At 40.6% G+C, this 26,715-nt stretch overlaps 1 protein-coding gene across 20 annotated transcripts; it reads left to right on the top strand.

Moving 5' to 3' along the window:
• Positions 1-1,328: 1,328 nt before the first annotated feature.
• LOC118431382 (transcription factor RFX3-like) lies at positions 1,329-26,655 on the top strand. 20 transcript variants are annotated; one of them, XM_035842553.1, is made up of 17 exons: positions 1,329-1,456; positions 8,578-8,756; positions 9,705-9,873; positions 11,112-11,200; positions 12,547-12,692; positions 13,423-13,464; positions 14,527-14,562; positions 14,920-15,101; positions 17,049-17,174; positions 17,830-18,067; positions 19,930-20,179; positions 20,832-20,929; positions 21,234-21,383; positions 21,846-22,054; positions 22,460-22,613; positions 23,131-23,182; positions 24,531-26,655. In XM_035842553.1, exons 2-17 carry the CDS (start codon positions 8,597-8,599, stop codon positions 24,659-24,661), a joined length of 2,232 nt encoding a protein of 743 aa, XP_035698446.1. In that variant the 5' UTR covers positions 1,329-1,456; positions 8,578-8,596; the 3' UTR covers positions 24,662-26,655. The 20 variants fall into 20 exon arrangements, with proteins under 20 accessions (XP_035698446.1, XP_035698440.1, XP_035698444.1 ...); XM_035842547.1 differs by having other exon boundaries at positions 9,684-9,873; positions 11,112-11,215; XM_035842551.1 differs by lacking the exon at positions 1,329-1,456 and adding an exon at positions 5,610-6,364 and having other exon boundaries at positions 9,684-9,819; positions 11,133-11,200.
• Positions 26,656-26,715: the final 60 nt, after the last annotated feature.

The following is a 26,715-nucleotide window of genomic DNA, read 5'->3' as shown; positions in this document are numbered from 1 at the left end:
TTGGACCTAATCTACAAATATGTTGGGATGGGAGCTCATAAATTTCACAATTTTTAAAAATCATTGAACGTTAACGTTAACGTTATATTTATAGGGAGATGTTCTTGCCAGACAAAAAAAGCCATCAACTTCCATCTCATTTTCTATTTAGAGTTACAGTACAGGGCTCTAGCCAGCGTCCGTTTTTCCGTCAATTGACGGAAATTTGCTGCGTCTGACGGAAAAAATTTTAAAACCAATCCGTCAACCTTGACGGACAAAAATCCTTGGTGGAAGCTACAGGCGGCTTGGGGACGCCGTCCACGGCCGTAAAAGCCACACACTGTTTGTTTTGCTATTGTTATGATTGTTGACAATGTGTGTCGGCGCCCTTTCGCATACGATAATCTCATTAAAACCCGTTTTTCAAGGTCTCAGTTCAGTCCTTCTAATTAATTTTTGCGGTTTTTGCAACGATTGTAATTGGTTGACGGAAAAAAATTTCGAGCTGGCTAAAGCCCTGTTACAGTATATTATGTCAATTAATAGTTACAACTTTATACTATAGTATAGTAGACATCAATCGTTAACATATAGTTCCATCAAGGAGGTTTTATCCTTGGTTCCATGCTCAATGCAACCTCCTTGAACTTGGTCAAGGGAACTCTACTCTATACAAACATTACAAGTATTCTCATAAGAGTCATATTTCTGAATGGCATTATTTCTGGTTGGATGGCACTGTGAACACATTGCCACAAGATCCACAACTCTACAATCAGGTAATATCAAAGTCCAAGTGTCCATATCCTTCTGAATCCTAAGATTTGATTCGAACCACGATCGCCTGGCAAGCGAACACACACACGCACCACCATCACTGTCACTAGGTAAACAACGCCGTTACATGGGAGGGTCCCAAATGGTTACTACGTAGTTCATCAAACCCATTTTCGTCAGCCTCCGTCAAACGTCACGCCAACTTACGCCAATATCCCCTTACATAAAATATTCCACATTAAATCCCAAGTTATCCGGGAAAGACGGGGTAAAACGCTCTCCTATCCCTCCTGACGTCACGCATTCCCGTCCTCTTTTCCCGGTCGCCATAGTGATATTCTGTCTCGTGTCCGCCATGATAGGCAGTCGTTTTCAAACCGCCGCACCGCTGGAATCCATCCGCTGCTTCGTACTATTTTTTGTACATCTTAATCTATAATTTTTCATCTAAGTTCAGAAAATCGATGCAATTTTGACATTTTTGTAAGAAATATTATATGATGAAATTTGTTGGTGTAGTTTGATGCACGATGAGTGGAGTTTTGTGGTGAAGAAGGCGGTGTTTGAGTGGCGGGTAGGCGGAGTGATCCGTGTTGTGTGTGCGTGTGTCGCCGTGTGGCAACAGTTGCCTTGGTTGTGTGCGCCATAGCCACCGTAGTCACGGCGACTGTTTCCCGCCAACAACACCAACCACAAGGTGATTTTCCTCCATCCTCTACTCCCACTACCGCACCGCGCCACTACCGAGCATGGGGCAGCGTTGTACGGGCGCCGCACGCGGCCATCCTGGCCAGATTTTCCTTCGTGATGGTTCAAATTTTTTCGAAGGTGTTCTCCACAAAATGGCGCTGTTGTTTTTAGCGGGTTAGACTGGGCAGGGAGGGAGCGGGGCGGCAGTTTTGGCGGGCGGGCTGCCCGAGTTTTCTTGTCGCGATCTCGTCTGCGGTCCCATGCTCGGTCGGCGGTGATACAGTGGCAACCATAATAATTCTGCTAACCTTATTTTCCCAACTTTTATCGTATTTATTGTTGTGAATATTGTGTAAGTTTCTTGTGTGATCTTAAATGTTGTCTAACGATTTTCTTGGTGGTAATTTGCGTCTTTTTGGTACTTCGTAAACCCCAGTGTTTTGGTAGAGGGTAATTAATTAGTCATGAAGGGTGGGCGTTGGGCTTCAAGTCGCACGCACCTATCATTTCTTTTTGATCCAAGACAGTAACCTTCGCCGCAAATTGGGTGGAAGAGAATTAAATTTATGGTTTCGAATTTTTACCGGTTTTCTTGGTGTACCTGAGTACAATATGGGTGTTTGTTTAGTCGTAGCCGTTATGTACTGTAAATAATGCATTTTTCGCCTGTTGGGTTATTAGCTGGAGATACATGTATTTCTTGATATCAGCATAAATGAGTCAACTTTTTTTTCGAAACTCTCAAATCCTGGAAGTGAAGTATTTCTGTTTTTCTCATTTTCATGTGTTAATCTTTTTCTAGAATATTATTTATGACTTTGGCCTTCAGTACCTGGTGTCAGTAATTTTCTTCATAAATGGTGTATGTTCACATCAGTAAACTTGAAGAAAATGAACGTTTTTGGACCGCTGCCCACGGAATGCTGATTTTGATTAATTTGTGATATAACTACGCACTAGAGCAGAAGTTCTGTTTTGCCTGGAGGCAATTGTATTGGTTGACCAATTCCAATGATCACCAAGTAGATGTTGGGTAGAAAATTATGATGTTTCTGACCTGCCAGCTTTTGGACAGTAAGTGGCTGAGGATGATGTTTTTTTTTATCAGCTTAGGTAATAGTAGGGCAGTACTCTACCAAAACTATTATAATTAATATGAAACACAGAAAACTGAAAAAGTAACAATTTTCTACCCCAACATCTGCTTTGAGTTTCAACACAGAATATTGAGATATTGATGATAACTGAATATCTATGTAGAGTTTCTTCAAAAATGTGTTTTCTTCAATGGGCTGGTCAAGATATGCAATGACAGTTTTACTTTTAGCTCTGGGATACTTGGACAAATGACCGGCAAAAAAACTATATAACTGTGGTACTTATGCTTTTGGCTATCATAATTTGATGCAAATTTTGTTACTGTAATTCATTCAAACTCAAAATCCATCTTGATGAGGTTGCTGAGTGAATCTCTGTGTCTAAATTTTGTTATCTGATATTCTAATTTCTACTCCCAGAGGAATGGGTTCTGCTGATGTTTGGTGGGTGCAATTATTTGTCTGAAACCAAAAAGTTAGGTGAAAGTCACTTATTGCCAAAGTTAGATCAGACACTCAAACCATTGTGCACCAAAACCAAAATGAATTGGTTTCTCATTTGGCATGAAAGTAGTCCCTTGTCTTTGGAACAGACAACAAACTATAGTTGTCTGGAACTGCCAGGCAGTAGTGCATTTGTACACTTGAACAGAAGGACATTGTCTTCAAGTGAACAATAACCATTTGTAATGTGAAATTGAAAAAAAAAATAGCAACACTTTATGAAAACTCTATGTTTAATATTAAAGTGGGACTAGACCTGGTATTTTGATTGAGGTTGTGCATTTAGGCCAAGCAAGAATCTGTTTACTTGGATCAGCTTAAAACTGTGAAACCCTGCAGTCAATGTGTAACTTTCTCTAATTTGAAATGGAGTTGGAAAAAGTATATGAAGTTTTAAAGATATTAAACACATGAACAATAGTTTATTTTTTGACGTTGAATGATCATACTTTGATGATGTTTTTAAACTTTCCAACAGTTCTTAAATCCAATTCTGAAAGGGACCACCTGTCAGTTCAGTATGGGCTGATTTTACAAAATATTTCAATTACTGGGTAAAATTTGTTTCTTTTTTATTATTTTTACTTAGATTGATAAATATATGCAAGATTGCAAATTGCCAAGAATTTCACTTGTAATTTGGAGAAACTTTTGAAAATCTGATGATCCATTGTTTCTACCCAACTGGAACACCAACTTCTAGTGCACTGCTAAAAACTTGATTACCCACATTGTGATTCCTGGTACCTAGCCTTGGAAGTTGTCTACATTTTTGTCTGCAGTCCAGAAGTTTATTATTCTGCAAATTGTAGCTTGCAGCAGAGGTCAGTATTTGGAGCCCTGGAGTCAAATTTCAACGGTTTTTGTTTGGAAGATACGGTAGGAAGATAAACTTGTTCAATTTTGTGAGAAATGCTTATGATTTATCTCAATTATCATTTGTTCCAGGCAGTTTTGCCCTATTCAGAAGTTAAAAACAGGACTGTGGTATTTAAAATGCCCTCCTCACTCAGAATGTGATTGTCACATGCACATAAGTTTTTATGAGACCTGTAAAAATGCATGCCATAAATTTATGTGTTATTGATTTGCTGTTAAGTGTATTGTAGCTCATGAATTTTTTATTGCTCTGCTCCTTACCGTTGTCCTCAGATACAATTGACAATACAATTGGCCGTTATAGAACTTAAATGTGAAGGTGAGCCTGGAAAAATTTGAAAAGGCTCGTGATCTAATGAGGTGTTGACATTGAATGCTACATTCAAGCTACAGTCTCTCAAATCATGGACTCTTCTGACAGATGTATGTATGTAGTGAGTTTGTAGTTAAACCAGAACCAGATGGGAGATCATGCTAATCAGACAGACATCTGTTACCAAGCAGTGAAGATACACATACAAAGGTGGTCGACCTTGGATCTTGACATTTTCCTCTGTGACCAACTACACATTGCTAGAATATCTACACGGAAGCCAAGGCAAAATGATTATTGGGTCGAACAAAGTACATACATCAAGATGTTAAGCCCGAATGTTTGAAACTTAAAGTGTATGGTCAAAACATATTTGTTAGTGAGGGTTCGTTGAATATTATACTGCACATGAAGGCACAACGCAGCATTGCATGGCAAAACAAAATGGAAACGCAGTATCTAGCCTAGCATTTTGTATTTTTTTTCTCTTCCATTTCAATTGTTCTGTGCAGATTGTATATTACAGGTGGGTATGTAATGCCCTTTACCTGCTTTGCCCATGTGGGTGTATCTGCTTGGGTGATTTAGCAAGTCATTATTACGACATAAGTGTTCCTGCGCCATAGATAAGTACCCGCCAGGCATATCATGTTCTCCCTGGTTCACTGCGACTTTGTACTCAGAAAGCCCCAGGGCTAAAACATTTTGTCCAAATGTCAGCCATAACTTGATCCTGTTGCTAGGCGACGCGACGGTGCCATGGAGTTGTTTTTCAAGTTTTTCCAGGTTGCCAGGATACCAGCTGGCAAGCTCAGTTGCCAGCCAGATTGTATAATGTAAAGCCATTAAAGGGATGGGCGCGGGTATACAGAAACCATAGTAACAAAGGACTGACACCTGGCAACAGACACACCTGTGTGTGTGTCGTGCATGGAACAGATTGGAAAAGATAATTTTCTTCTTTTTGGCGCCCAGAGGAGAGAGCCTTTACTAGGGATATTTGCTGCATCAACAATGATGCTTCAAGGTGTATGAAAACCATAAATTTGTGTATTTGCCCATGAGTAAATGAGAAAGCTAGCCTGCAATTTTGTGAATGAATTTTTTCAGTGAAAAAAAAAAACCATAAAAGAAAGGATCCTGATTTATTAGACTTAAGAGGTCATTTAGATCATTTATCATAATTTACAGAAACCTGGACCACAATAATTGGGAAGAGAAAATAAACATTAATATTCATAGCGTCGTGGTAACAATGGTTAAAGTCAGCTTATGACTGCTTCACAAATGAATTCATGCAAACTGCATTCAGTTGTTAAGTCATTTCTGTAGAATGGAGGGAGAGTAAAAATCTATATCTTTCTTGAGATTCTGTTATCTACAGTTTCTCACATTGAGTTAAATCATTTTTTTAGGTAGATGTTCAACAAGTACAAGATCACATAATTACAATGATGAAATGAAAAAAGGAAATGATATACAATATGGCATTGATTTTTAAGAAATTTCAGTCTATAAAAGTTATTAGATTTGATAGTAATGAGGAATGGGGTACACAAATTGTACATGTATCCAAAGAAGTAAAATTTCAGTTAGCATTATACTGATTGCAAGTCTTCAGATAAAACGTAGTCAAAATGACAGAGAATTTAGTAAATTCAGGAGAGTAATTTTGGATTGATAGATTTAGCAGAAGACCACTCTACTAGTGGGCTTTAACCATTGATCTGTGATCAGATTGGTATAAACTGTGTTTTTTCTTTTACTTTGATCTGTGTGATGATCACTTTGGACATTGAAGATATACAGTCACCATAAAAGACAATTATATTTTACTATATCCCTCTACTGCACGACATCTGTATTCTTTGTTCATACCGTACAACAAATTACTTGGAAGGACATATTTTCCCATTATTAAAATTTTCTCGCCGCTTGCACGCACAGGCCCCTCTCGGCCAACAATGCAAGAAATGAATATTCATCAATTGATAATGTCAAGAATGCCCCAGGGAACAGAGTAAGGCTTGTGGGAGAGTTAGAAGGAGCAAAAGATCACAGTTGTGAAGATGATGGAACAGGAAGCACTACACATGGCTAACTACTCTCTCTTAGGACCCAGGTACGTTAAATGTGTTTGTGGAACGGATCCCCGTTGCTATGGTAATGTTTTCGCTCTGGGTTAAAGAGATTTCTGTCAGATGAAATGATGTTGAAGCCCTTTCTTACAACTGGACATTATAATGATGCTGGAACAGCGCGAAGAACTGTGTGAAGAAATTGCTCAATTGGAAATAGCTAGATAGAGAATTCTATAGAAAAAAACCTGTAGTTTTTTGAGATAGACACTGTTTAAACATGACCTCATGTGCCCCCCCCCCTCCACAAGTCCCCTAGAAAAAATAGCCTAGAGTCCAGCTAACAGACATAGTGACCATTCAAAGGGAACTAAACTTGAAAAGCTAACACCACTGGACACAAGGCTACCCACAAAATGCCAAGGAGTATAGGAACAGCTGTACCATTGGTCAACATTTACCCAGGGTCTTCTGATTATGTGTAAAACAAACAGTAACAGATTTCACGTTCGTAGTTGCTGGTGGTGTGTTTACTACTATACTAGTGAACCATATGTGTGATATTTGCTATAGTTGCTGGCAGTGTTCAAAAGATTAGAAAAGGCAAGTAGTACAACAAAAAAAGTGAGTTAATCGGTAGGTATGCCAGTTTGAGAATTTGCATGCGTCACACCTGGTATCAGGCTTGTACAAGTCACTGCTAATGTAGTGTAGCATGCTTATTCATAGAAAGGAATTGATTTTGGTAGCTTTATTGTAAATTGTTAGAATATATCTTTGCCAGAATAAATACGTATGTTTCATTACAATGGACCCTAGCACTCAGTAGCAGCTACTTTACTCATCGGGTGTTTCAAAATGAAAGGAAATTATCCAATGGTACCAATTTTCAATTTCACAAGAAATGTTAACATCAAAGACTCTGCAACCCATTATGTTCTTTTACCAGGATCAAATGATAATCTTTCCCCCCAAAAATGCATTATGTAGGATTCACCACTTATCTGCATTAATCCTCACTTAAAAGATCTCACCTGGCTGTCTTTATGTAATAATACTGATAGGTAAGGCAAGAAGATCTATGAAGTATGGGTGGAAAACTGAGCTCTAAAGTTTTTTGACAGAAAGCATTTTTTTACTGGAAAAATAATGAGAGCAGTACAAGTGAGCGGAATGACTGAAGGGGGGTGTGCGCGTATAGTGTGGAGTCCTTAGGAAATGAGATATGACAAAGGGCTTAAGCTAAAGCTTCTTGAGGGTGAAATAATTGCCATACAAGTTACAGTTGAAGATTGTGGCTACCTGTGGTGGTTAGTTATCAATTTGAATCTGTTCCTATATGTAACAGTAAGAGGGCACATGCTAGAAGCATGGGAACGTAGCACCTCACTTCCCCTATGTAACAAAAAAAACTGGCTACAGAAAGAAAGAATATCATCGGTCTGTGTACTAAATGAATGTGGGACATCTGCATTTACCTGGAAGATAAAGGGAACCAGGTGGTTTAACATCCCACAGAAAAGCACTTGCCTGCCTTGAGAACTAGCCGCGGTATTACTCTGGGATTAACATAGTGTTCGTAGGAAGGACGTAAAGTGATCATTGACGGCATAGGGGTCTCATCTGTAGGTTTCTACGCAATAATTTACATAAGATGCTATGCCGAACATGTAGAAATGAATTGGACTACAGGGGAAAGGTAAAGGCTTTAAAAGAAGTGGGTTTTTATCCACTGTGTCCAGGGCACAGTTTTGGAAGGAGTAGCCCATCTCTCCTTCCACAGTCTTTTACATGTACCTCTCCAACCAGTCAGTTACCAATTTTTACACCTGGATGGAGTGAGGAAAGACGTGCAGTGTGTCTTTCCCAATGACATAACATCTAGCCAGGAGTACCAGGTATCAATCCTTCATGTCTGCTAGCCACTGTGTTCAGTGGTGTAAAACTATAAGGTACATTGTAGTAACCAGTTTTATGACTTGTGGCGCAACTGGTAGAGGGTTTGGCTCTGAATCGAAAGGTCCAGAGTTCGATACCTACCATGCCCCGACGTTGTGCCATTGGCAAAGAGACTTTACACGACTTTCCCTTAACCATGGAGTGACGCCCACTGAGCCTTTTCGGCTAATCTGTCTAACTGTGAGTCAAAAAGACACTATGGATTTGGTGCGCCAATGTGCCAACATCTGCGCATTGACTTCCACCAAGAAATGTTAAGAATTGAAAAAAAAAATTAAAATAACTTGTTTGATCGTAGGTTTCACCGCGGCTGTGGGATGGCAACACAGCCTTTTGTGACTGACATGGCGGCGATCCAAGCGACGGCAGCCCCGGCCCCGTCGGCCCCCCAGGGGGGTCAGGAGGGGACCACCAGTATCATCCAGGCCACACCCCAGACACAGCAGATACAGCAGCAGCAGTTTGTACAGGTCTCAAGTGAGTATCGGAGTCAGTGTTCAACTCTGACACTATTGAGAGGGCCTGCATGCCCCCTTCTGAATAAAGAGACTCTTCTTATTGAATTGTTATGTATATTACTAGTATACTCCTTTATGTTTGTGACCGCATTGTAAATATAATTGAATCAAGCAGTCTATACATTGTAAATACTTTACTTTTGTGACCGCATCTGAGAGCAGCGATGTCTGTGCTACAGTATGATATGAACCAGTCAGAATTGCCCTTTCTGTAAGGTTAGGTAGCTAGATTTTTGTGTAATCGCCATCTTGAATTTAGCGTAATACTTAGGTAGCCTCCTGAAATTAGTGTTAGGTGTTGGAATCCCCTTTGCAAGCCCCAGCTAATAAGGCAGATTGTTAAAAAATACCAACATTTTTTCCCAATTAAAAGTATGATATGGTGTACCGAACACCTGTTTTTCAATTCGTTTAACTCTAGTATAGATAACATTTGCAGTAACACTCCATTAGCAGAATTTTTTAGCAATTGACACAATCTTTCAACAACATATGCTCTGATCCTTAAACACATATGCCAAAAAAAAAACTCCAGCTAGAAATCCCTTCACTTTGACCAACATATGCAGTACTGTGACATTTCTCCGTCTTTCTATTCTTTTTCTCATTGGTGTAATTATCTTATTGTCATTGGTACACCTGTAAAAAGATTTCAAAACTCTACTTCTATCGTGCACATTCTCTTCTATACCTTCTGTTTAAAGTTGTATCAATTCACTTATGCATGTTTCTGTGCATTTTCTAATGCAAGACTCAAGAGTAAGAACTCCTTAAGCTATAAAGCATTATAAGGTTTCTCATGAGTTTTAGATATTGCTCTATTTTATTTTACCTTATCCTCTCTCCTCCCTGTCTCCTGTCTCTGGGTGCACCTCCTGACCACCAGCCGGACACGTGATTGTTGCAGGTGACAAGTACCAGGACGGACAGCTGCAGGAGGGCAGCGGGAGCGGCGGTGGGGGGGACACGGTCAACCTGCAGGCCTCGTCCCAGCCCCAGGCTGTCTACGCTGGACACGTGCAGTACGTGGAAGCCAGCGATCCCAGCACAGCCAATATCTATGCCAATGGAACTATGTAAGGGTGTGATTTGGGCGTGATTTCTGATCATTGGAAAGTGGGGAGGTTGAACACAGCTCTACTTCTGTACCAAACTTGTCACTGAAGATGCTTCTCTAGATACACTTTCTTTGAGGTTTGAAACATGTAAATCCTCATCCTAAAATGATAATTTACCACTAAAAAACAGCAGTTGACTGCATGATCATAATTATGTAGTTGGCCAAACTTGTTTAGGTCCCAGATCAGTAAGCCACTGACAGCTTACTTAAAAAGCAAAATTCTGGTCTATAATGCCGACTGTTAAATACGTGAAGTAGAGCTGTTGTATTCCTCCCCAGTTTCCTGCTGCATGATTCAATAATCTTGTGATTGTGGGCAATTTAGTTGTTAAAGTTTGTTCCATTTTGTAGTGTTTTCTTCTACTGTATGTGGTCCTTGCTTGGACTGGGTGGATTCTTGCACTATCAACTTAGTCGCAAGAAAACCTCTGCAACACATATGCTTTGTTATTTAGGCCACGCAAACTTGATTTGGGGATGACAGCCCCACATTAAGTCCAATTCTGCTACAAGATTTTGAAAATGTGCTCATTTTGTGGTGTTCTTTAAATGAATTTTTACAGTGAACAGTCTCACTTATTGTTTCCCATTAAAAACAGTTAATGCAAGGTGTTTGGTTGGATGAAAAATATATGCTCACTGCTGTCATCCAGGAAATCAAGTTTTTGTGGCCTAAAAATCAAACATCACATTAGCAAAGAAATGTGCTGTTTTTTGCCAACTCTTTCCTTAATGTATAGCTATTTCATTAGGTTATCTCCATGCTTTCTCAAATCCCCACTAATCTTTTATCTTCCCCACTGTCTTGGTGTTGAGTGCTGTGGTGCCTTTTTTAATGCCATAGTACAGGGCCCGACCAAAACAGTGCCAGAAATGTCTTGTATTTTGTAGTGTACCTCGTCCTAGAACTGTAAAATTGTTAAGGTACAGGTCTGGACATGATACCTGTGCCTGAAAATATTTTAGGTACACAGCCACAGCATGTTTGTGTCTACTGCTACACTGCACTAAATGTTTCCCCTGTAGAGTAGTGTGCACTGTGCGAATGTTTTTGAAGAAAAAGTAGTTGTGAAAAGGCAGTAGAAAGCTTCCTGCAAGGCTTGCTGCGTTGCACCACCTGATTGGTCTGGCCCTGTACGAAACCCTTCGTTTTTTTCTTCAACCTTTTGTTTCTACCGTTCATCACCATAATAGCCCAACCACCTATGCCTACAGCGACGCGCAGATTTACACACAGGCGGGTCAGACGGCGTACTTCGACGCCGGCCAGACAACGACTGCAGGTAGGCAGCAACTAGGTGTGTGGCATTTTCTTCTTTTTTCTTCTGCCAGTTGGAGGATAAATGTGTTAATTTGTTGTATGAATATTCTTTAATACTTAGCATAATTTGATATATAATTAAGTAACATGAAAAAGGAAAATTGCAGCTTCCTCCCATGTATAACATACATGAACTATTGGCTAACACTAAAACTACTTGGTTCGACAGTAGATGAGTGCCTTACCTGGAATACTCACACAAAATTAACATCTAAGAAAATGGCTAGATCACTGGGGATGATCAAAAGATGCGCATACATTATGGATCAAAATTGTTAAAAATTGTAATAGAATGCCTTGTACTATCTCACATAGATTATTGTAGCCCAGTTTGGTCATGCACAACTAAAACTAACATAAACCTTCTGCAACGAATGCAGAACAAGGCAACTCGTCTGTTTCAGTCGAAGCCACAGTGGAAACCTGTGCACACGAGACTGTTAATAAACACCATGACAACATTTAAAAGGATAACACTCACAAACGAACCTATTTGTATCAGTAGGCAACTGCGTTCGGTCAACAACTTGCATAGTTACAGAACCCGTTTTGCTGCTAAACAATCTTTTCTGTTAGAGAAACCTAGAACTAACGCACTGATGAAGTGTTTCATGTACAGGGCTGTCAGTGTGTGGAATAACCTTCCAATTGTCATGCAATCCACACAATCCCTGAGAGTGTTTAAGGATGGTTTGCACAAATACCTCCACCAGTAGTTACAAGCACTGTGCGACAGGATTGTCAATTTTTAAATTAAGTATATTGTAAATATGTTATTGATTTAGATGTGTTTGTGACTTGTCTAGTTGCCAACCATGTTTGTATAATGTATTGTCTCTGTGAATGAATACCAGGAAGACTAGCGGTGGACCCTAGGGTCCACCGCTAATGGTTATTCTAATAAAGTTTCAAAGTTTTAACAAAGGGTATAGACATTTTTCAGTGGTATAGACATTGTATTGAGTTTATTTTGTATTCTCAAAATGCAAAACAAAGGGCCTGTTAAACTTTAAACTTTGATGGTCTAGAAGTGATATTATTATGAAAATTCCGTTCAAGACATACACATGTAAAATATGTAGTATGTAGAAGTTGAAGGGTTGGCCGCCCAAGCACAACTCTTAAGAAACTCATTGAGGTCGAAACAGGGCTGGAAGGGCAAGAGCTACTCTCCGCGATGAAGGACAAGCTGTTCTGGAGGACTAACTTCGTCTGTTCCACCTCATACGAGGATGAACGATGATGATGATGATGTAGAAGTTCAGGATGTAGTAGTAAAGAGTGTGTTTTGAATCTCACCCGCTTCAGGCGTGGTCACCACCTTGACGTCAGGAGCCATGGGGGTTCAGCCTGCACAGGCGACAGTCAACCCCGCGCTCCTGGCCACGGGAGGGACCTACATCATACAGGGCATGGACCACAGCCACCTCGCCAGAGCTCACCCTGGCGCGTCGGTAAGTCCAGGTTCCGATTCGGGCTTTAACAGTACCGGGTGGTTGAATAAGAAAAAGCCCCAGAAAAATAACATTCAATTATGTTTTCTCTCAGGCTCCTGATTTTTAGGTTATTGCTGTATCTATGTATAATTGTTTTTTATTCCCTGAAAAGCAGAAGAAAATTTGTCCACAGAAAATGTAACTGTCAGTCCCTGGCAAGGCACCCCTTTCCATGGGAAAATGTTGTTCAGAGAATTGCTAAGCCCTTTCTGAAAAAGAGTCTGACTAGCCCAAAATTGTTACAACTCTGAACTGAGACCTTCAACAAACTAAGAGTCTTCTCCTGCTCTCAAGGAAGGAAACCCTAATTGTTTCTGGAAAGGCACATACCCTTGCGATCCTTCCACAAAATTGGTTGCAACTTTTTTTTTCCTAACTGTTTGAAATCCATACAAGCACTTTTTTTGCTACTTCATGTATGGATACCATTGCAGGTTAACTTTTAAAGTTTTTTCGAGGGCAAAATTAGCGAGGATGTTAAGTAGTTTGTACATGAAAATGTTAGCGAAAACATCCCAATCTATTGTATAACATTTTTACTAGCATTCTTGTTTCTCTTTTATTCTTTTAGTACATGAAATATCCCTCTGCTTACTCTGAACAAAGAGCTAAGAGGGATAAGAATTAGATTTTGCTAGCAGTGAGCTCTCATTTTTTGGACCATCCCTAAGTTCTTATCTTTTCACAGGGCCATCCTGTCACATACCCCACACGGGCTTCTCCTATCACGGTAAGATACTCTCCGCCGCGGACACTAACTTACCACTCCTTGTACCACATTACTGAGCGCCCAACATTGTATCTTGCCTAAAAAATGTTTAATCTAAAGCATAGAGTGGTGGAGTTATGTGGTACAAAATAATCATAGTGGTCTAAAACTTAACGGTATTGCAGAAGATGTTGTTGCAGAATGGATATTTTACCAGTGGGCTTTGCTACAAGTGAGTCTACAAACTCTGCTGATCTCACCAAGGGAACACCATCCAAAAAAACAACAACCAAAAACTTTGAAAAAAAAGGAAAAGATTCGTTACTTTATTGAAGTGTAGGAATGCAAAATGGAAGGAATGTTCGAGGAAAGCGACACACTGCTGTATTGACTGTTCACGGAGTAACTTACCACATAGGAGAAGTGTGCTATGTGGGAGAGTATACGCACCACACGCAACCATTCTTTCACAACAAGCATGCAGTTCTTTTAGCACTTTGTATTCATTCAATTGCTTATTCCTCTCCACCAGTAGACCATTTTTGGATGGTTGCTCTTTCTGTTGATCATAACATCACTCCTGTACATTTATACATATACATAATGTTCTGTTTGGCTTGATAGTACACACCTAACCACATCTATTGCATTGTTGCTCACATGGTTTCTTCTCTGCAATGTCTATGCTGCCACTATAAGCTTTGCCTTGTTTATGCTGTAAAGTTCTGCTCAGAGATTGTTAACCAGCTTCACAATCTTTCTCCAACCAGCTTCCACACATAGCTACCCCTTCTGCATTATTTTTTCTGGAACAAGTTCATTCCAAGCTTGAGTTTGGCTACTCATTTAAGCTTTCAGCTTTTTGGATTAACGAAAAAAGACTGAAACAGTTCTCTTTTCAGTTTGAGTTGAACAAAAGCGATGCCCTTTCCCAGTTTCTTGCGTATCCTGTTTTGTTTTTGACGTGTCTCAGTTTGACGACAAAAAATGCCTTTCCGTTTTCCCCTGGTACTTTGCCGTGTCTCCTGTATGAAACTCTTCGTTCATTCACGCAATCTCTCTTTTCCTTCTCGGTGAGACCAGCGGGATTTGTGGGACTCCGTACAACAAAGACCGCTGGTGGGTATGAAGTTAGATATATGTATGTTTTTTCTGTGGTTGTTTCATTTTTGTCCCCAAACATTCCCCCTTCTTATTTTTCCTTTTTTTTTTGTCTGGATTGAAAATGCATCCTTTCTTGGACAAGTATGGGAAATTGTTGCAACTTATTTGGTCAAAAGAAGAGTAATTTTGCTCCTTGTTTGATTTGAAAAAGGAGAAAAGAAAGCTAGTCATGCATGGTAGTGTTCGTGTGATGGTGTTACATTTGTCTGTTCCTTTTCAAGAGTGCATAGAGTTATAGTTTTCTGAGAGACATTCTGTTATGTAGGATAAGATATGTCAACTTATCCACTTAAATGCCATTTCTCCCCTCAGATACAATGGTTGCTAGAGAACTATGAAACTGCGGAAGGCGTGAGTTTGCCTCGTAGCACGTTGTACAACCACTACTTACGGCACTGTCAGGAACACAAGCTCGACCCCGTCAACGCAGCGTCTTTCGGGAAACTCATCCGGTCCGTTTTTCTTGGGTTGAGAACAAGGAGACTAGGAACAAGGTTGGTCATTTTTCCATCAACTCCAGTCAGAAAAGGAAAGGCAGGCATTGGGCTTGCTATAGTGGGACAGTGTTGTTGTTAGAAAAAGAAAATGGACTACAAACTATACACTGAACTATTTTATATGAGGACACATGTCAACAGAAGAAGTTGTCTTGTTCATGACTTACCTATGAATCGACAAAACTCAAATGAACTTCTGGTGTAACAGTTATATTTCTATCAATTTCACTTTTTTGGTTTGCCAAAAAAGGCATTCATTTTGATGAGCTAGACCAAGCAGACCCCTTTTGCAAAACTGCAACTGTTTTCTGTAAAATCCAACTACAAATAGTTTTAACAAAATTCAATTTCTTGGCAACATAGCTATTTCGCGTAAAGCCAGAACAATCAAAAGTAGATAGTTTATTGATTTATGATGACAAATTTATCATTTCCCCCTTTTTATTATGATACACATTACAGAAAACCCTGCTTAAAGCAAGTTTACTTAAGTTACAGTCAGAAAATCCCTCAGCAAGCCCTAATGATGATGAGTTACCGTTGGACGCTGTTGTTCAAACCCTCTTTTGAAATTGGTTCTGTTGCTATGGCTTCTGACAAACTCTCATTTCTGGGTGCCTGGGCAAACACTGGGAACCACAGTGATGCTGCTATGGTTTGCTGATGGTAGAGGTGATACAATGGTAGCTAATTACTACCGGGCAGGTTCATTCTTAAATCTCCTGACGACACACGCCCTCGTCAGTTACCTTCTGTTCTTCTCCACCGGATGTTGGGCTAAAAACTCCTCCAACTTAGTTTGTAACCGTGCCCGGCAAAATTAGGGGAGAGAATGGAGATCCAATATCGCAACCCTAGCAAGGAGTTCAAGAAAAAGAAGAGGTGGGACACCAAATGTTTGGAAGGATTCCTTTTCTTCTTCGTTCATTGAATTGTTTTGTTTTTTTACTGCAAAGGGTAAAGTTTTTTTTTAGTATAGCATCACAGCAATGTTTTGCCCAGATTCTTTGAATGTTACATTTTGATATACTTGAAAGTACAATGAAACAAACCTCAAGACAGCTTCTGTATTGTAATGTTCAGGTTTAGAAAAGACTTCTGCCTAACAACTCATTCCAGGGACAAGTGAACTCTCCCTAGGAAGCCAACATTCTCCTGCTATCACAGAAAGCAAGAAGTGCAAGAACTTGTTTTATCTTTACATGGTTATTTTTCTCTAGCTCTATATGTGTCTAGTCCAACACAGTCCAACGATAAACTGACTGACTTAACTTGACTGATAATATACTGATTAAATGCCAATATTCAAGCATTTTTAGATTTGCTCAAGACAACTTCTCCTCAATATTAGTTTGAGTAGTCATAAGATAGTGAATATCGGTCAGACTCACAGTATGTACTACACCTAGCAGCTTATGAAGAAACTGCATGATCGTTAGGATGTTTCAGTTTTGACCTTAGTGTTAGCAACTATACACACAAATGTAGCTAATAGCAGGAAAGACATTTACATAATGGTTGATGAATTTTACAATATTTGCTGTGTGGTTATCCTCTCAAAAGAGCAGGCTACGAGCTAAGTCAGATTGTAGTTTGCTTTCCAACATGTTATTGATAGGTTAGAAAGGTGCATATAAACATCATTAATATTGTAAAGTGTATTTTAATTGAAGGATTATGAGCACAGTGAATCCCAGTTCTCTCACTTCAGTTTAAGCATGTGCAGATGTGTTTAGAAGACGGACACACGTGACCGCGTGCCGCCTCCGGACGTACTGACCCTCTATTCTGTTTGTACCGACCCAGGGGGAGCTCCAAGTACCACTACTACGGTATCCGCATCAAGCCGTCGTCGCCTCTGAACCAGCTGCCCATTCTGGATCAGTCGCCGCCCGCCACCAGTCTAAGGTACTAACTTTTATCCTTTATTTTGATGCTACCTAGGGGGAACTCCAAGTATCATTACTATGGCATCCGGATCAAAGCCACCTCGCCGCTTAACAGACTACAGGAAGACCAGGGTCACATGGCCATGCGACAACAGCCCATTAACCAGGGCAAGCGGTACATGTAAGTAACGGCACTCCCCAGTTCTGTAAGCACAGCTCGTGGCTTACCGCTCGTTCTCACCGCCACCACCAATCACGACACGAACGAACGAACGAAGGTCGGCTGCTCCGGGGTAGGGTCGGGTGATTCTCCTGCGGGGTGTGTGGTCCCAGTCAGCTCCTTTGTTGTGTGTGTGCTGTGTGTGTGGTTCTGTGTACTAACACATTTCTGTGGGGCTGGACTTGTAACCACTGTTTACATTTAGTCCGGTGCACTTTCTTCAAACTCGTAGGCAGTTGTTTATGTACTTTGTTCATCTCCTATGCACTGTTTCACCATAAGTCTGCTAATGTTAGGCAGCAGGGACCTCGGGCAGTTGCTGATGTGGTGTAGATGCTGGTAGGGTAGTGTGTAACAGTTCCTCTTATGTTCAGGTCACATTTCAAAACTGTGCTGATTGTGGGAACATAAAGAAATATCCCACAAATTATAGTCAAATGTTTCGTTTTGTTGACTTTTGTGCCATACTTTTTGTTCCCACAAACTGCCTGGCCCGTGGGCCCATCTGGAAATGAGACCGTAGCCTTTCTGCATAAGTAATGTTGAAGCCTGCAGTGGATGGAAAGTTCTCCTGACGACACATGTTGATGTGTGCATTTTCTTCTTGTCCCTGTAGGTTCAAACCGACCGTACCGCGGCCGGAAGGGCTCGGAGACGCAGGGGCGGACCAAGCGGCCAGTGGCGCAGGGGATTCCAGCCAATCACAGCAGCAGCAGCACCAGCAGTTCCTAGGCGATGCGTCCAGCGCCCTGCCCACCTTTCCCGAGATCAGCACGACGTCAGACCCCGTCCCGAGCGGCGTAACCGCGGACGATGTCAAGACTTTCCAGACTCTATACAAGGAACATTGTGAGGTGAGTTGAAGACAGTTGTTTACCTACCAAACCAATAATGTTGCCTTCAAAACAACCATTTGAATTTATATTTGTAGTATCATTAGTTTTTTTATTTGTATGCAGATTTCTTCACAGGTTGTCTCAGATACTCTTACATGGATTTCTGTGACATTGAGTGGTGATTCCAAGAGGTAGTAGTTAGGTCTTTCCCTTAGTAGAGATGTCATTGTGATAACAATTCCCCTCCCCTGCCTAATCAGTTTCACTTCAAAATTCAACTACTCAATTAACAGAAACAATTTTTTTGGTCCATCTCTGAAAAGAATCAGAATACATTCCTTGAATGGGCTTAACAATTTAAACCACTCGTTTTTTTTTAATAGCATCCTACAACACTATTGATTGAATGATTTTCCAACGTTGGTTTCATACATTACTAGGGATGTGTACCTGTACAAACTTGGTCTAAGTTAATAGAGGCATTAGTGTTGTTTACATGAAGATACAGTGGAAGCCAGCTATTTGCAATACGCTTAGTCGCAAAAATCGGTTAGTTGCAAAGAATTTTGAAATCCAAAACCATTTCCCATTGGCGCTATTGTTTACAGCACCCCATATTTGCAAAGCCCAAATCGGCTAATCGGGAAAAAAATTCAAGTTACAACGCATGTTAACCCCGAAATATGCCAAACAAATCACCAGAATCAGCAGGAATGAACCAAAATTTTCCCGTATAAAGATATCAGATCGCCAAAAGTATCAAAACTGCCTGTTTTGAGTCCGAAAAGGCCGCGATTTCTATTCAATTTACGTCGCTAGCGCGCGGCCCGGCGGTTGCCGCGGGGAATCATGGGATACTACACATGACGCCGCGTCCGCCATCTTTGTTTTCGTGATGGAAATGTTTTGAAAATGACGCTGTCGACTGTGGCAAAATTTCAGTGTAATCTGTGGACATCGTAACTGGAAAATTTGTAGATATGAAGATTAACAGTCTATTTATGCGTTAGTCATGAGTATTTTCGCCTAGTACATAAAGTTTGTCTGAAAACCAAGAGCGTTTTCGTCCTACAACGTAGCGATGTTTTTCGTCTGTGTATCACATGTCGACAAATCTTACGTAGTAATCGCGTGCACTTTTCCCATTGAACAGTCCTCTATTAATCAAAACAATTGTTCATTTGGCAAATTTAGAATACGTTTGCATATGTACCTCGTTTTTTTTTCGGTAGCTCAACGTGTTTTAGCAGTGTTAATTTCTTTGTTTTCTTCAAGCCGATACTATAGACGAAACGTAACAGATCTTTTGATGCATCGCGATTCGTTCTTCGACACTAAAATGTGATAACAATATCACAATTACCGATAAAAGATAAATTTGAAGCTGAAAGTGGTTATGGACTTGATTATTTGTGGTAGAAATGATTGTGTTGTATTCTTTGTGTCAATGCGTGCGATGCATTCACCGATGCCCCCCTCCCCCATCCCCACTCGGGTCATTTCGAGCAACATCTTTTAATCGGGAACGCCGGTTAGTCGGGAAAATTTAGCTGGCAAATGGCCTTCCCTAATAAGCGACTTCTACTGTAGAATAATTAAAACGCCTATGGAAGTCCTTTTCAGATTCCTTCTGGTCCGTTATTGTTTGCTATGCCCACTTGTCTCTCCGCCAATGCTATATTTAAACCAGTGTCTAGGTCTTTTTAACAAAATGTGATTATGTATGTTTGTGGATTGTAACAACAAGGATTTTATGGAATGTAATTCTTGGCGCATTTCATGTGACATTTATAATGTCAAGGACCAATAAAGCTGAATCTGAATCTTCGTAGTGAACAGGACCATTGTTTAACTAATACATACCATTTTGCCCCTGACAGGCCATCCTAGACGTGGTGGTGAACCTCCAGTTTGCGCTGATCGAGCAGGTCTGGAGAACGTTCTGGAGGAACCCCGCAGAGGGCGGGGAGGGACAGAACGACGCGGACATGGAGAAGAGACTGACCAAAGACAAGCTGTACATCCTGTGTGACTACGAGCCGGTCTGCGCGTTCATGCGCTCGTGTGATCACGTCTTCTACCAGTCACTAGTGGAGGTCCTCATTCCTGATGTTCTCAGGCCCATTCCAAGTAAGTCCAGTTAAAGATGTCAGAATTTAATTACTCCTAGTATTACTAGTGAGGGGAGGTGTGCACGCTCGTTCATGCCCTCGTGTGATCACGTCTTTTAGTAAAAGTTTTAAGCAGTCACTAGTGGAGGTCCTCATTCCTGATGTTCTCAGGCCCATTCCAAGTAAGTCCAGTCAAAAATGGAGGTCAGAATTTGTGCAAATATGCTGTTAGAATTGAATTGCGCTCAGATTTGCTAGTTGAAACTCTCCAAAAAGAGAGTACAATGGCGTGTTTTGTCAGTTTCAATGCTGCTGAAACATGCACTAGTTTGAGTAAATGGAATAGGCAAAGCAATGACTATTATGCACAATGCATCAGGGGGTCTGAATAATAAAATTTTGCTTTGGAAGAAATTCAATGCTAATCCTAGGATAGTAGAGATGTCTGATAGACATCAAAACTTCAGCAGGTAACTGGTTTAGTGGTTGTGTGAAAGAAAACTCTACTATCCTGACATACCAACCTGATGAAATTATTTTGGGAATGCTAATCCTGTTCATTGACTGCCAAAGAAACAAGGCTAATGCTGAAAACATGCTAGTAATTGAAATTTGCCTGTCCAAGAGACAGGCTGACATGAGCCTGTGCTGATGCTCTGTGTTGTCCTCAGGTGCCCTTACTCAGGCCATCCGGAACTTTGCTAAGTCCCTGGAAGGCTGGCTGTCAGCAGCCATGACCAACATTCCAAAGAAGATGGTGAAGACCAAGGTAAAGAAACAACTAGTATATGACCTTATCAATAATAAGAGACATAAAACATTGTTAAAACAAGTTTTTTTTTTCATGTCAACATAGACCATTTATGTTTTCTTTTTAGACTGATAGACATCTGTAGTGTGTTTTCTTGTAGAAATTTTCATTGTTTTGCTTGTAGGAATCTTGTTAGAATTTTGTGTGTGTAGGCTCTTTGCCATGCAGCTACTCCACATCTGTATCAAACATTATTGTGATAAAAGTAGACATATTTACTACTAACGGTCATGTTAACAAGACCCTGCATTGTCCCCTGTAGCTTTCAGCAGTGAACGCGTTCTCCCAGACGTTACGGAGGTACACATCGCTGAACCATCTGGCACAGGCGGCCCGCGCAGTCCTACAGAACACCTCACAGATCAACCAGATGCTGAGCGACCTAAACAGGGTGGACTTCGCACATGTACAGGTGAGAAAAACACAATTTAGCATATAATTGTATTTTGGTACATTATGAGTCTCAAGTATTATCTGTGTAATTTGTGTCAAAGATTTACAAGACACTGGCTAAATTTTGCTTGCGTACTAAAAAGGTGGTGGCATGTAGCTTTGCGGGGTTAGGGTTGTTGAGTGAGATGAGTGCAAATCCCCAGCAGGACCAATGTTCTGCCCCTGGGAAAGGCACTTAATACCAATTTCCTCACTTGGCATGGTACAAATGAGCACCTAGCTTCAGTAAGGAGATCCTTTTTGGATGGGGCCCAAAATAGAACTCCAGTGTTAGAAGAGAGCCACACCTTAAGCATGTTTTAAAAACAATAAGTAGGGGTTCCATACCTAATGTATGTAGCTTGTACTGTACAAAATTGTTGTGTCACACCTTGAAGGGGTTTAACAATTACGCCTGACCTCTACCTACCTTGTCCCACAGGAGCAAGCGTCGTGGGTGTGTCAGTGTGACGACGCGGTGGTGCACAGGTTAGAGCAGGACTTCAAGATGACACTGCAGCAGCAGAACTCGCTGGAGGCCTGGGCAGTATGGCTGGACAGCGTGGTCAACCAGGTCCTCAAGCCGTACGAGGGCAGCGAGACCTTCCCCAAGGCAGCCAGACAGTTCCTGCTCAAGTGGTCCTTCTACAGGTAGGAGGACAGACACGGGGTTTAGGCCTAGGAAAAAAATGTTGTGTTTCCTGTTTCCCGACCGACCCTAGAAAATCTGCTGACTTTTTTGGGTGGACAGTGTAGTAACATAGCTTCCAGTTAAAAATTTTATTCAGCCTACTTCCTATTGAAGTAAAAGCACTGCTTGTCCTATCTAATGAAGGATAAATGTATCTATTATGCACAAAATTAGAGTTGGACTTTGTGTCATCGTGCATTTCAGTTTACTTTGTTTAACTGCATTGTAATATGTATCACTAGAATTTTTGCCCGCCTAAAATAAGTAATACAAGGGGAAAAAAAATCCCTGCCATTCCTGACTCTTTTCTAACCATTCCTGTGTTTATCCCTGGTCCGTAATCACCCCCCTCCCCTCCCCTATAGCTCGATGGTGATTCGGGACCTGACCCTGCGCAGTGCCGCCAGCTTCGGATCCTTCCACCTGATTCGCCTGTTGTACGACGAGTACATGTTCTACCTCATCGAACACAGGGTCGCTGCCGCCACGGGAGAGACGCCCATCGCAGTTATGGGTGAGGTGGGTACAAGGAAACCGTTAGGTTACAAGGGTACTACAGTTACATGTGTGTACAGTACTGCCTTATGTTGATGTAGCTAATGTTCAGCTTTTTCCCTGGCTAAAACCATTGAAGGAAAATATGCTGGAGAAACTACAGGTGCTTGGTAACACTCCTAGCACCATGCTTTTCCTTGGATCTCAGATATCGTGGTGACTTGGCAAAGTAGATCAATAGAAAGCCTGAACAGTGTTGCCATTTAATCTTAGCATGCAGATTTTGTTGCTGCTATTTACCAAGTGTAGTTCTGTCACTTTGCTGGACTTGTATTTGGCCTTTGTCTTGGTATTTCTCTCCTATTATCTAATTGTTTTAAGACTACATATGAATATGAGTCAAGGTTTAGGATAGAGATAAGAAATATGTAAGAAGATTGTTTGAGATATTTTTATGTGTGTTGTTTTTATGATCTCTATAGGATTTGAATGCTTGCAGTGTCAATTGTTTTCTGACAGCTGCTTTTCTTTCTTCTTCCAGTATCTACACATGGGTTCAGAGTTGGATTGGGACGAGGGCATGAGTGAGCAAGGTTCGCTCCCGTCCGTTGGCTTGCTATCCAATCAGGACACGTCTCCAATCACTGATCAACCAATCAGCACTGTCCAACCTGTGTCCCTTGACCGTCTATTTACAGATCTGTAAGAATATTTAGTATGAACGGAGGTGTAAAAATCCTTTTCCTCAATCTGATTGCACGGCTGATTTCTGTTTTGCAAAAAGAAAAAAGAAAAAAAAAAGCTCTTGCAAGGTATGTCTGCTCATCCCCACATTTGCTTCATGTATACCTGTAAGGCTGGCTCAAATAATTTACATTCGACATTCCATTTCTTTTTCATTGACCCATTTTTATTAGTTGTCTGTTTTTGTTCGGAAAGTTTTCAAAATTTACTTGGGGAAGGAGTGACATGATTTTTTTATTTGCATGGCATTCTATTAGGATGAACCCCAACCTTATCCGATACTGGGTTTTAACCCCTCGTTGTCAGGCACAAATGGAAATGTGTGTTTTGTCAGCTTGCACGTTCCCTTTCCTTGATTCCCTGCCTGTAGTAGCACAATTGCAGCATGCACCATGCAATGCACATCAGTAGCACAGCATGCACAAGTCACTGTCATCGTACTTCCATGTCACTTCACATGCATTTCATTCTGCTTTGCTAGTCTCTACCAGACTCCATAGGTCGCTCGAAAAACCATAAAAATGGAACAAATAGAGGGGTAAGCCAGCCAGAGAAGTACAGCCAGCTAGGGAACAGTGCGCTGTACTTCTCTGGCCGGCGGGGAATCAAAGGGAACGTACAGCCCAGCCTGGCACAGCCGGCTAGGGGGCAGGCTGTACTTCTCTGGCCAGCTTACTCCTCTATTTGTTTCATTTCTACAGTTTTTTCAGCAACCTTTGGAGTCTGGTAGAGACTACTGATTTGCATAACAAACATAAAAGGGACACGAACCACCTAAAGCCACAAATACATGTATTGCTAAAAGATTAGATGGTTGTCTGATGTCAACTTAACTATTTATACAGAGCCATTTGAAATAATTTTTTTAATATAGGGCCACACAAATTTCTTTCTTGGTTCTTGTACAAAAGTGAGTGTAAAGTGAAAATTCAAAAAGAGGTCAGGACAAAATGAGAGGAACGCTAGAATGTAAAACTTTGCCCCTAAGTGTAGATTTTCCCCTCAGAATTTGTTTACATGTTGATACTTCAGTTCAAAATTATTATTATTTTGTATCTGAGGACCAACATACTGATTTGTTGTGGCCTTGTACAGACATGTTAGAAAAAATGGTCATTGTTTTTGACATAGATTGAGGTATGATGATTGTAAATGAGAGCCTGTAATACTGAAGACTGTTCTGTGGTTGTTCTTCAGAGAGTAAACTTCTGGAGATGAAGGAGGGTGATGAGATCGAGGAGGTTCCCCAGCCGGGCACATCCTCCGACTCCGTCCCCGCCCCCAACGGCACGGACGAGCCCAGCATCAAGATCCAGAAGCTGAACTAGTCCCGCCCACCATCGGTCAACCGTAGAGACTTCAACTCCGTATCAGGGCTGTCTCCAGCTCTCAAGATCTTTCCGTTCCGTTGGCAGCCCATGTTTTCGATTTTTTTTCTTAAATATGTCATGATAGAATTACTACAATGTGTCTTCATCAACTTCATGTCATGACGGTCATAATTTTTGGACTTAATTTTTCTCTACGTCCCAAGAAGCCAATCTTTGGCCCAGGAACGGAGGGATGGGTTTTGGAGACAGTCTTGGTAAGCAGCTACTGTTACAGTAGTGGTGTTTTCATAATGCTTGCAGTTTTGATAACAAGTTGAGCGGACCACGCCCCTCCTTTACCTCCCCTCTCTAGAGCATTCTGCAAGTATTTTCCTTGGTGCTTTTTGTAGCAGCTAACTATTCCACGTGTAGCACTAAAAAGGTCATAGTAATAGTAACTTGTTCATCCTCGTTCAAACTGAAAAGCAGATGTAATATAATAGCTGTTTTGAAATCAGACTATTTGCTGCTCCTTTGACTTTTCCTCACTGCTTGTACAGCTTCCTTGTGTCTTTGAAAGAAAACAAAAACTATGGATAGACTTCTGTTTCTGCTATTGTATAGATAATGTCAAATCGGTTTGGTTTAGCTTTTTGGGGGAACATTTTCGTGTCTTGTAGTTAAGGATTGCATATTAATTTCACAATTGTGCATTACTTGCATAGGGGAACAATGCTGATGTGAATTTGTGTGTGTTATTCTTTCAAAGTTTTACCAGTTAATGCGGGTTGCTTGTGTTGGAATCCTTTTTGGCAATGTAAAAAAAGATTTTGTGTCTATCATATCACTGGAGAGAGCTGTTACAAGCAGTTTGGACGAAATCACAACTTTTGTACTGTTTGTAATATGTATTCTATAAATAAATAAAAACTACAGCAACACCAGTAAATGGGAACAAATTTAATCCTGGCCAACGATTTCTGAAGGCCAACAATTTTTATGAGTGATTTATTTATTTCACAATACATGTAAATCTGGTTGGAAATGAATCGAGTGTAAAGAGTAGAGGAGTTAGTATTTTTTTGTTTATTTAGTTGGTTGTTAGACTGTACGGTCGTATGAATGTAAGTATTTGTATACAGTGCACAGATTTTTTGTGACATGGGAAATTTATTTTTTCCCTTCCTATTTGTAAACAAGTGTTTTTAATATTCATGTTTTTGTCTGTAAATTGAATAATTCAACAGTGTAATGCACAACCACTGAGGGGCCTTCAATGTGGCGATATGCAAAACCATCGATGTAGAGTTTTTGTGACTAGAAATTCCTACAAGTTTTATAGTGTTTTGGTTTGCTAGGAAACAGCCTTTTTAGCAACATGTAGAAGTTATCTGTGTTTTCTTGGTGCAAAATTATACTGTGTGCTTTTGTGTGTCATGCTAAATGAAATGTATAGTTGACAGTTTTTGATTTGTATTAGTTTGACAACATTTTATAATTTATTTGCAACTCCAGTGAAAATTGTTGCTGAGGGTTTGGATGTTGTTTTGTTTTTGTGTTCCGACACAAACAGTATTTTCCACAAGAAATGCCTTTAATTTCGACGACTCTGCCTAAACAGATATCAGTACTGTAGTGTTAGCTAGTTTTTTTTTCTTTTTGTCTGCCATGCTTTGATTGTAGTCTCTGCAAATCCCATGTTATTGTGTTGATTCAAGACAAGTTACACAGAATAGATAAAATGGTGCACTGACCAAACCTACCCCCACCGGCACAACTGTTGCCTAGAGCAGGACTAGATGGTAAAACTTGGGGAACAGCATAGCTTATGGCATTTGAGTAGGAAGACACATAAGCAAGTCTTTATGGGGTAGGTTTTGGGAAGAGTGGTTGAAAGCTATTTTTGCTACAATCTTGACAGAAAATCAGTATGTTTGCACACCAAGCAGTAAAGGTTTTTGTAACTACAGCTCAAAAGAGAGTGGATTAAAATATCACAAACAGAACCTTAACGATGTTGTCTTGTCCATTCTGTGTATGTTCAATTGAAAGATGCAGTCAAACTAGGGGTG

The sequence above is a fragment of the Branchiostoma floridae genome, chromosome 15, assembly GCF_000003815.2.
Source record: "Branchiostoma floridae strain S238N-H82 chromosome 15, Bfl_VNyyK, whole genome shotgun sequence".
Lineage (NCBI taxonomy): Eukaryota > Metazoa > Chordata > Leptocardii > Amphioxiformes > Branchiostomatidae > Branchiostoma > Branchiostoma floridae.
Note: the sequence above shows the minus strand (reverse complement) of the source record. Positions and strands in the feature narration are given on the sequence as shown.

Bases quoted from the DNA above. Each gene is read 5' to 3' on its own strand.
- LOC118431382 (XM_035842533.1), top strand. From the start codon at position 6,312: ATGATGGAACAGGAAGCACTACACATGGCTAACTACTCTCTCTTAGGA. The intron at 12,693-13,422 runs GTAAGTCCAGGT...ATCTTTTCACAG, and splicing joins GAGCTCACCCTGGCGCGTCG to GGCCATCCTGTCACATACCC. The intron at 21,384-21,845 runs GTGAGAAAAACA...CTTGTCCCACAG, and splicing joins TGGACTTCGCACATGTACAG to GAGCAAGCGTCGTGGGTGTG.